At 50.3% G+C, this 10,060-nt stretch overlaps 4 protein-coding genes across 4 annotated transcripts in view; 1 reads left to right on the forward strand and 3 right to left on the reverse strand.

Annotated features, from left to right (window-relative positions):
• The window catches only part of EAH_00041340 (hypothetical protein, conserved), a gene marked incomplete at both ends in the record, with an annotated part of 4,601 nt that extends 3,518 nt beyond the window's left edge, over positions 1-1,083 (reverse strand). The window contains 2 exons of the mRNA XM_013395151.1: positions 104-689; positions 1,039-1,083. Of these exons, the coding sequence (XP_013250605.1) occupies positions 104-689; positions 1,039-1,083 (631 nt within the window). The remainder of the gene's footprint in view (positions 1-103; positions 690-1,038) is intronic.
• Positions 1,084-2,489: 1,406 nt separating this feature from the next.
• Positions 2,490-4,025, reverse strand: EAH_00041350 (hypothetical protein; the record flags this gene model as incomplete). The annotated part of the gene is made up of 1 exon (XM_013395152.1): positions 2,490-4,025. The coding sequence occupies one exon, from the start codon at positions 4,023-4,025 to the stop codon at positions 2,490-2,492; it is 1,536 nt and encodes a 511-aa protein (XP_013250606.1).
• A 226-nt stretch (positions 4,026-4,251) lies between these two features.
• On the forward strand, positions 4,252-4,539 carry EAH_00041360 (hypothetical protein; the record flags this gene model as incomplete). Its single annotated transcript, XM_013395153.1, has 1 exon — positions 4,252-4,539. One exon carries the CDS (start codon positions 4,252-4,254, stop codon positions 4,537-4,539), a length of 288 nt encoding a protein of 95 aa, XP_013250607.1.
• Positions 4,540-5,092: 553 nt separating this feature from the next.
• On the reverse strand, positions 5,093-7,281 carry EAH_00041370 (ankyrin repeat-containing protein, putative; the record flags this gene model as incomplete). Its single annotated transcript, XM_013395154.1, has 5 exons — positions 5,093-5,095; positions 5,290-5,442; positions 5,777-6,190; positions 6,407-6,495; positions 6,648-7,281. The coding sequence occupies 5 exons, from the start codon at positions 7,279-7,281 to the stop codon at positions 5,093-5,095; spliced, it is 1,293 nt and encodes a 430-aa protein (XP_013250608.1).
• Positions 7,282-10,060: the final 2,779 nt, after the last annotated feature.

The raw sequence follows: 10,060 nt of genomic DNA on the forward strand, positions 1-10,060 counted from the left end.
CCGCCTTGCTGCTGCAGATCTGCTTCGTTGCTGCTGCTGCTTATTGCTGTGCGAACAGAGGCATCGCCGCATGCTTCAGCAGCAACAGAAGCAGCAGCAGAACCAGAACCGCCACCACCACCACCAGCAGCAGCAGCAGCAGCAGCAGCAGAGGGATCAGGCAGACAGCCCTCTGCAGGGGCCCAGGGGCTTTGCGTCCTTGTAGATAAAGCAGAAGAATTTAAATTGTATGCAGCGTCTTTTATATCTTGAGGAAGAAAAGGAGACAAAGAAACCCCTGCTGCTGCTGCTGCTGCTGCTGCTGCTGCTGCTTCAGCAGCAGACACGGAGCATACACCATGCCCTCCAGAGTCATCATCTAACGCCCTGTAAGACATGGCCGATACAAAGAAATCCTGCTGCTGCTGCTGCTGCTGTTGATGATGATGCTGCTGGGGTGGCTGGGAGCCAGTGTCGCTGCTGCTGCTGCTACTGTTGCTGCTGCTCTTGCTGCTGCTGCTGATGTGCTGCCCGGGATCGTGCAGACCTTCACTTTCCGCTGCTGCTGCTCCTGTTGCTGCTGCTGTTCTTGCTGTTGCTGCTACTACTGCTGCTGCTGCTGCTTGTACAGGAGATAGACACTTGCTGCAGGAGTTAGAGTTGCTGCTGAGGCGAGCCTGCTGCTGCGAGAGGAGGGCCCCCAAGTAGGTCTGGGAGCTCTCAAAAAGTTTTCATTTGCAGAAGATTCAAAGGACCAAAACAAACTCCTGCTGCTGTTCTTGTTGCTGCTGCTGTTGGAGCTGTTGCAGCAGCAGCAGCAGCAGCAGCAGGACCCTTCACCCAGTGCAGCAGCAACGCCCCCTCGTCTCTCTCTCTTGCTGCAGTTGGTGTGCGGTATTTGTATTGTTTTCTTCTCCTTTAGGCCTTAAAACTCCTTTTAAATGAACTTAAATGAATTAAATATATTTTAATTTTAATTAAATATATTTATTTTTATTTATTTCAATCTTCTTTTAGGCTTTTAGTCCTTCGCTAGCTCCGAAACCCCTCTAGAGTCACCGCCCGCGGTGTGCTGCGTGCAGCTGGGGGAGTGAGGCGAGGCATTTCTCTGTATAAAATGCAGAAAAAAGAATTAAAATAATAAATAAATATTATTTTAAATAATATTTAACTAAATAACAAAAAAAAACAAAGATAAAAAGGCAAAAAGAACAATATTTCTGCTGAGGTTTTGCTGCTGCGACAGCGGAGCCCGTCATGTCTTGTGCTGAAAAAGCAGAAAAAAAACAGAAATATTAATTTTTTAAATTAAATATATTTAAAATATTTATTTTTTAAATTAAATATATTTAAAATATTTATTTTAAAGGGTAAATTCGTCTTTGTTACGATGATTTCATATAAGTCATCGCCCTCTCCCCCTCTTCTTCTTCCTTTTAATGTTTTGTGTGTCTTTGCTGTGTTTATTTATTTATTTAAATATATTTTTATTTTATTTTGCTGTCTTATGTTGTCTCATCTTCTGTTGTCTTCGTTCTGCTGCCTTCTGTCTGTTTTTTTGGGTTGTTTGTTTGTGTTTGTTTTGTGTTTTACTGCATTTTGCTCGATAGGTTTATACATCCTTATCATCTGCTGCTACTGCTGACGCTGCTGCTGCTGTTGCTGCTGTTGCTGCTGCTGCTGTTGTTGCTGTTGCTCCTGCTAAGAACAGCTCCTCAGCTAACAGCTGCTAGCTGGTGAATATGGGCGCAGCGAGTAGCAGATGGATTCAAAAGGGTTTAGGGTTTAGGGTTTAGGGTTTGGAGGACCCGAGCATTGCAGGTCCCCATACACCCCAAATGGTTATCGCAAGAGACGTAAACGAGACAGCTAGTTTATCTGTCTCCTACTTTTGTTTGCCCTTTGAAAACAAACAAAACCCAAAATAATGCATGCAAAGCTCCACCTATGAGGCCTGAGTAGCTGTTTTGCTGCAGCGCAGCAGCAAAAGCAGCCGCTCGTTCTGAAGCTGCAGCAGCTGCAGCAGCTGCTGCAGCAGCTGCTGCAGTTGCTGCTAACAACAAACAACGGCCAGCAGAGGCACATGAAGAAGCAAGCAAACAAATCTTTTATAGAGAAGAAGAGAAAAAGAAACAGAAGAGACACAAACCCTAACAAAACCACATAATATAAAAGATAAAACAAAACAAAAATCGGAGGGGGGGCCCCCAGCATCTAAAGAGACCAATGGACCACTCACTAGCTGCATATACACCTGAAATACATGCATGCACAACTGCTGCAAGGAGGGGGCCTAGTCTCCTTCTTCTATCTTGTGATGTATCTCAACCCGAACAACTAAAACGAGGGGCCCCCTCTTTGGGGGCCCCTATATCTTTATCTAAGACAAGGGGGCCCCCGCCGTGGTGCCCCTTGAGTGGACAGCAACAGCATCATCATCATCAGCTGCTGCTGCTGTTGCTGCAGTAGCTGCTGCTGCTGCAGCTGCAGCAGCAGCAAAATCTTTTTATTCACCTTCTTTGCTGCGAATTTTCCCCCCTTTTTCGGTTTAACAGCTGAGCAATTGAAAAGTCTCGGCGCAGAGTCCTCCATCTAGGGGCCCCCCCAGACAGAGGCCTTTTAGGGCCCTCTGAGAGGGCCCCTCCATTGGGGCCCTCTGGGGGGGCCCCCCCCTTGGGGCCCCCTGAAAGGAGCCCACGTTTGGGGACCTCTAAGGGGGCCCCCCCCTTGGGGCCCCCTGAAAGGGGCCCACGTTTGGGGCCCCCCAAGTAGGGCCCTCCTTTGGGGCCCCCTGAGATGGGCCCTCCTTTGGGGCCCCCTGTGGTGGGCCCCCCTTTGGGGGTCCCTGTGAGGGTCCCCCCTTTAGGGCCCCCTGTGGTGGGCCCCCCTTTGGGGTCCCCTGAGATGGGCCCCCCTTTGGGGCCAGGGAGACCCCCTTTAGGGCCCCCAGATAAGAATGGTCTCCTAGGGCCCCCTGTTAGGGGCCCCTGCTGAATCCCTTCTAATAATAATTGATTATTAGGGCCCTCGGAGGGGGGCCCCCCTTGGGGGCCCCCTAAGGCTGCCATGTTGTTTACCCGCAAGACTAACTCCGATTGTCTCCCAGAGAGAGAAAGGGGGGGGGCCCCAGAAACCTGCTGCGGGGGCCCCCGTGCTGCAGCCTTCTGCAACAAGCGTTTAGAGAGTTGCTTCTTCTGCTGCTGTTGCTGTTGCTGTTGTTGTTGCTGCTGTTGCTGTTGTTGCTGTTGCTGCTGCTGAGAGGCCCCTGAGAGGCGCTCTTCTGGGGCCCCCATGAGGGTCTTCGGGGGCCCATCTGCCCTAAGAGACAGCTGCGCGTTAGCAGGAGCAGCAGCAGCATTCACACCCGTTGCAGCAGCAGCAACAGCAGTTGCTGCAGCTGCTGCAGCACCAGCAACTGCTGTTTCAGGAGGCCCAACAGTTGCAACAGCGGCATGTCCATGAGCAGCTGTAGCAGCGGAGTCCTCAGCAGCAGCAGCAGCAGCAACAACAGCAGCAGCAGCAGCAGGAGATGAGGCTTCAAGCGAAGGGCTATCTGCCCACGACCAGCTGCTTGCTGCTCTACCCCACACTGGGGGCCCCTCATCGGGTTTGGGGGCCCCCTCTATGAGTTTTGTTTGCTGCTGCTGCGTCTCTGTTGAAGCCTGATGAAGCTGCTTCCCTCTGAATGGTTGCGCTTCTACAGAAAAGAGACAAGAGACAGAAGGTAGAGGCGACAAGCATTTATTATATCGGCCCTCAGCATTTGCTTCTCCTTCACTCGAAGAAGGGGGGCCCCCTACCACTGGGGTCAGAGGTGCATACACCGCAGATGCAGCAGAGACGCTCGCCAGCTCTTTCTTTGTTATACACAGCAGCTGCCTCTCCTCACTCAATATGCTCTCCCTCTCGCTGTTGCTGCTGCTGCTGCTGCTGCTGATGCTGCTTCTGCTGCTGCTGCTCCCGCCGCTGCTCCTGCTGCTGCTCCTGCTGCTACTCCTGCTGCCGCTCCTGCTGCTGCTTGTGCTTTTAGTTATTGTAGATTCCATAGCCAGAGGTGTGGGGGGCCCCTTTAATACAGCAGACTCCCATGTTGCTCGCAGCAGCACGGGGGCCTTTGGGGCGACAGCAGCAGCACTAGGTCCGTTTGCTGCTGCATTTGCTGCTGCATTTGCTGCTGCTGCTGAGGGGCTGCTGCAGTTTTTGATGGAGTTTAAAGCTACAGACGCCCAGTGCCGCTGAGCAGCCTCTTCAGACATACACACGCAAGAGAAGATGCAGCAGAAGCAAAGCATGCAGCAGCAGCAGCAGCAAATGATGCAGCAGCACCACCACCATCATCATCATCAGCAGCAGCAGCAGCATCATCATCAGCAGCAGCAGCAACAGCAACAGCAGCAGCAGCAACATCACCACCACCAGCAGCATCACCAGCATCACCAGCAGCAGCAGCAACAGCAGCACCACCACCACCACCAGCAGCATCAGCAGCAGCATCAGCAGCAGCAACATCAGCAGCAGCATCAGGAGCATCAGGAGCAGCAGAAGGAGCATACCGACTAGAGAAAGCACTTGTCTGCAGACAGCAGGTGGTGCCTTTGGCAGGTTAAGTCTTTGAATGTGCTGCGGCTTCAGCAGCAGCGAAAACTCCAAAGCCCGACGCGCGGTTACCTCCAAACCCTCTCCGTCCTAAATCAATAAATATATATAAATCTATTTAAATAAATATATATAAATATATATATATATATTTATATTTATTTGTTTGTTTATTTATTTATATGCGCATATATATATATATGCATTTAGCTATATAAATGTATGTATAGATACGCATTTATATACATATATGCATATAATTTATATATATATATGCATAGATATACGCCTTTATGCATTATATAAATAGATATATTTATATATACGTATATATATATACATGATATGCATACAAAAAGATATAAGAGGGAGACAAAGAGAGACAAAACAGACAAAAAGAAGCAAAGACAGAGACAGAGACAGAGACAGAGAAGAAGTAGACAAAGAGAGACATCCACAATAATAAACCGCAGCAGAAAGACAGCCTAGACAAAGAAAAAACAAAAACAAACCAAGATCACTGCAGCAGCCGCAGCAGCAGCAGCAACCGGAGCAGCAGCATCGCCCTCAGCAGCAGCAGCATCATCTGCAGCAGCAGCAGCAATCGCGTCAGCAGCAGCAGCAGCACCAGCATTATCAACAGTAGCAACATCGGCACCAACAGCAGCAGCAGCAGAAGCAGCAGCAGCAGCAGCAGCAGCAGCAGCAGTTTACCTCCTTTGCAATAAAAGGGTTAGCCCCATAAGAGAGCAGCAGCCGCACAACAGGAAGAAGACCCCAAAAGACAGAGTAAAAAAGAGGAGAAGGCAGGCGAGAAGAGACAATAAACACTTCAGGGGAGGCCCCGTTCTCTAGCAGCAGCTGCATCTGCAGCAGCAGCAGCAGCAGCACAACGCAGCAGCAACAGCAAAACCACAATCCATGGAGGTACGGGCCTTGGGGCAGCAAAAACAGACAATGTCGCAGCACGAGAAGCACTTTCAGTTCAGTGCTGCTGCTGCTGCTGCTGCTGTTGGTCGGAAGGGCTGTTAAGGGAAAGGCAGCAACAGCAGCAGCAGCAGCAGCAGCAGCACAAACAAGTGTATCAGCAACAGCAGCAGCTGTTACTGCTGCTTCCGCTGCTGCTGCTCCAGCTGCTGCTGTTGCAGCAGCCCCCCTCCGCAGCATTCAGGTGTACAGACAGGTGCATCAAAGAACGAACCAGAGAAGAGTTTCTGTTGCTTGCTGCATGCAGCAGCGCAGGCGTCTCCTCTGCAGCAAAAACTACCACTGGGTGGGTGAGTGCTGCTGCAGCAGCTTCGAGATCGCTTAGTGAAGGTAGCTTGCTTGCTGCTGCTGCTGCTGCTGCTGCTTTTGCTGCTGCATCTCCAAAAGTCTCTGTCCCCACTGCTGCTGCCTTCCTCTGGTGGTATTTAATGCAGCTGTTAAGAGCGTAGGCAGCAAGCCGTTTTGCTGCTGCTGCTGCTACTGCTGCTCCAGCAGCAGCACATCTCGCCTTAGCAGACAGGGGGATAGGGGCCTCGGGGGCCCCCCCAAAAGCTAAGAGCAGCCGCACCTTCTCTTCTGCTGCTGCACCGCATGCAGCAGCAGCAACACTGAGGGCAGAGAGGCCGTGCTGCAGCAAACAAAACAAAACCCACGGCAGCAGCAGCAGCAAACTGAGCATCAACAAGAAGCAACGAGGAGCAGCAGCAAAGGAAGCAAGATCGAAGTGTCCCTGCTGCTCAAGTTGCTGCTAGGTTTGTCTGTCTGTCTGTTTGCTGCTGTTGTTGCTGCTGCCGCTGTTGCTGCTGCTGCTGCTGCTGTTGCTGCTGTTGTTGCTGTGACGCACCCGCATAAAATTTGGATTTGCTCCGCGCTGCAGCAGCCGCTGCAGCACTGCAGGTGAGCTTGCAGCAGCAGCAGCAACGAGGAGTTTACCTGCAGCAAAACCCTCAAATGAAAGCCCTAAACCCTAATTAACCCTTCCTCTTCTACTCCCCGCCCAGACCCCTGCGGTGGACAAGGGTTTAGGGTTTAGTGTTTAGGGTTTAGGGTTTAGGGTTTAAGGTTTAGGGTTTAGGGTTAGTTACCTGGCTGCAGAGACAGCTCAGCTATGAGATGATGCACTGCAATGTTGCTGCTGTAGAGGAGTCCTACCTCCCCCACCAGCAGCAGCGGTGAAGCTTTCAGTCTGCGCAGCAGCTGCTGCTGCTGCTCCGTGTCTCCTCCCTTTGCTGCTGCTGCTGCTGCGCCTTCGCTTCTAAACAGCCATCCCTCAGATAGGGGGCCCCAGCTGCTGCTGGGCCCCTTAGGGCGCTGCAGCACAGCTGGTAGGGGGGCCCCCCACTGCTGCATCGAAAACCCTCCCCACGAGTTGTTGCTTGCAGAAGCATCACATGTTGCTGCTGTTGCTGCTGCTGCTGTTGCTGCTGATGATCTCTGAACGCACAAGTGCGTAAAACCCGCTGAGGTCCCCTGAAGGTCTCGTTCGGTTGCTGCTGCAGCCTCGGGGCTGCTGCTGCTGCTGCTGCTACTTTTGCTGTTGCTGCGCTGCAGCTTAAAGTACGCAGCAGAAGGCCACCCATCATCTACACTGCAACCGTGAGAGAAGAGGATCTGCAGCAACGCCATGTCTTGCTGCTGCTGCTGTCGCTGCTGCAGCGCAGCAAACACCACGTGAAGACAGGCTGCATCTCCTGAGAAAGCTAAAGGCTCCCCCTGCATGCGCAAACAGCAAATACACATATTCTAGTGCATGCAGCAGCAGCAGCAGCAGCAGCAGCAGCAGCAGGAGCAGGAGCAGCAGCAACAGCAGCAGACGATTACGCCAACACGAAGCCTGAGTCCTCAGGACAAATGCAAAACCGTCTGCTGCCTTCAGCAGTAGCAACAGCAACAGCAGCAGCAGCAGCAGCAACAGCAGCAGCAGCAGAAGGAGCAGCAACAGCAACAGCAGCAATCTCCGTGCAATCTGCGTGCACAGCAGCAACGTGGAGGATCCTGCCTCACTTGCTGCTGCGGTCTTGGCTTCTGCTGTAGCAGCTTCAGCAGCAGCTGAGGGTTTCTATCGACAACAGCAAGCAGCAACTCTTTAGCAAATGCTTTCATAGGGGCCCCTCTGCTCCAGCCAGAGCAGCGGCTCTCTTCTTTCTGCCTCCTGGGGCCCCCTGCTGGAGGCTGCTGCTGCGAGTTGCAGAGAGAGCAGCAAGGAAGCTGCACCGCAGCAGCAGTTGTTGCTGCAGCAGAGGCGCTGGAAGCAGCACCCATCCTCACTGGTTAGGGGGGCCCCGGGGGCCCCCAAAACAAGTCATAGGGGGCCCCCTAAGGGGTAAGAAGAAGAATAAAGAATAAGAGATGTACAGTGCTGCTAAGTTATACTGAGAAAGCTACAGTTACTCCTGCTGCTGCTGCTGCTGTTGTTGCTGCTGCTGTTTACTTTTCTGCTGCTGCTGCTGTTGCGGCTGCTCTTTCTGCTGCGGCTGCTGCTGCTGCTTCTGCTTCTATTGCTGCTGCCGTAGCTATTATTGCTGCTCCTGCTGCTGATGACGCTGCTGTTGTTGTTATTGCCGCTGCCGCTGCTGCTGCTGCTGCTATTTAGTTTGCTGCTGTGGTCCTCCTTCTTGGCGCCCTGTGTCTCTCCTCAGCTATCTGAAGAGACTTACGGGGCAGCAGCGGAACAAAGAGACAGTCGTCAGAGGGTTTAGGGTTTAGGGTTTAGGGTCTAGGGTCTAGGGTTTAGGGTTTAGTGTTTGGGCCTGAAATGGCTGGGGCCTCGAGGTGGAGGGTCTATGGAGACGGTCTTCGTGAAGAGACAGCAGAAGACAGTAGAAGGAGACAGTAGAAGGAGACAGTAGAAGGAGACAGTAGAAGGAGACAGCAACTATCAACAGAAAGAGACAGGTCCTCAAGCTGCTACGCTGTGTCCTTCGGGCGCCAGCAGCAGTTTGTGCAGCAGCAAACAGATTTTTAAGAAGATAGAAAATAATATGTATTTAAAACAATAAATACTTCTCAATTAAACAGAGTAAAAGCATTCCTAGTAAGCAAACAATAAAACAGAACAGAGGGCCCCCCCTGCTGCTGCAGTAGCTGCTGCTGCAGCTGCTGCTGCTGTCTGCAGCAGCAGCAGCAGCAGCAGCAGCTGTAGACCACCGGCTCAGTGCCTCAAGTAGCGAGTGGATAAGCCCAGGTGTATATACATTTCTGCATGCAATATATATATTTTAAAATTCTTTTTTATTTTATTTACATGTTTATTCCCTAAAATGTTTGAGATAAGCAGATATATAGCACGCTGTACATACACTGCGCCTTGGTGCTGCTGCTGCTGCTGCTGCACGGAAGGCCCCCGCAGCGAGTGAAAGGATTCTATTAGCTTAATTATAATTTTATACATTAATGTTTTGTTTATATTATTTAATTGTGTTTGTAGAAGAATAAGCGAATTACTACCAGACGAGTACAGTTCAAATAGCGACAAGGACAGCCAAAGCCTTCTTCTTCTCTCTGTGTTTCAATTAAAATTATATATTAAAGCATTAACATACTAATTTAGGTATCAATATAAAGAGGATAAAATAAGGAGAAGTGCTATTACTGAATGATATGCATGCGCAGGCACCCCGAGAGAAAAAGAACAACAATAAGGAGACAGCGCGATGCAAAACTCTAAAACGAGTGACTGGTGAAGTAAATCCTTCAACAAGAATTTGCACAAATGCGTCAATACGGGTTAAGGATAGTTCTTAATAAAACGGTTTTTCTTTTGTTTAGAAGAGCGCGAGTAAGGCATTCAAGCAAGCGCTCAATCACTACTACTTCAATAATAGCTTATTGAGGGTATTGGTGAAGAGGGCACCAGTCAGAGCTCTTTTACTTTTCTTTCTCGTTTCTCTAGTTGCGCTTTTAAAAGATTACTTCTGTCTCTGTTTTTTTGCCTTTGTTTGTGTGGTGGATAGACGGCGCCGAAGGAGGAATAAAAATAACAATGCAGCTTTTGCTGCAGTTCAGCTGCTGCACTCACGAGCGTAAAAGAGATATATAATATAGATATATATATATACTCTAGTTTATGGGATCGGGGATCGTGTGGAGTTTTGATGCTGTCGTCAGGATAAATAGACAATGAAAAGAAAAACATTAGTGAAATCAAATGGTTAAGAGATGCTGCTGAACCCTGCAAGAAACAAACAAGTACTTCTTCTACCTGGGGAAAGAAGGAATTCGTGTTTACGGTGAGAGGATTGAAGCCTCAGCAAATGCAGCAGCACCCCTGGTCCCTTGTCTTCTCCCTTAGCGGATCGTGACTAAGCACGCTCGAGCTTAGTCTTCTATTAGCGCTTCCTCAATTTGCCTCTCATCTCCATCTTCAAGTTGCTGGGGTCTCCCCTACACCTCAGAACAAAGACTGATACTGCTGAGGGAGAGAGTTTGAAACAGTGGGTATTGCTCGCTAAGCAGGCGCCCAGCCGTCCTAATGCCCTTTGTTGTTGGATATACCTGA

Source organism: Eimeria acervulina, genomic scaffold (assembly GCF_000499425.1).
Source record: "Eimeria acervulina Houghton genomic scaffold, Eah_scaff521, whole genome shotgun sequence".
Taxonomy (NCBI): Eukaryota; Apicomplexa; class Conoidasida; order Eucoccidiorida; family Eimeriidae; genus Eimeria; species Eimeria acervulina.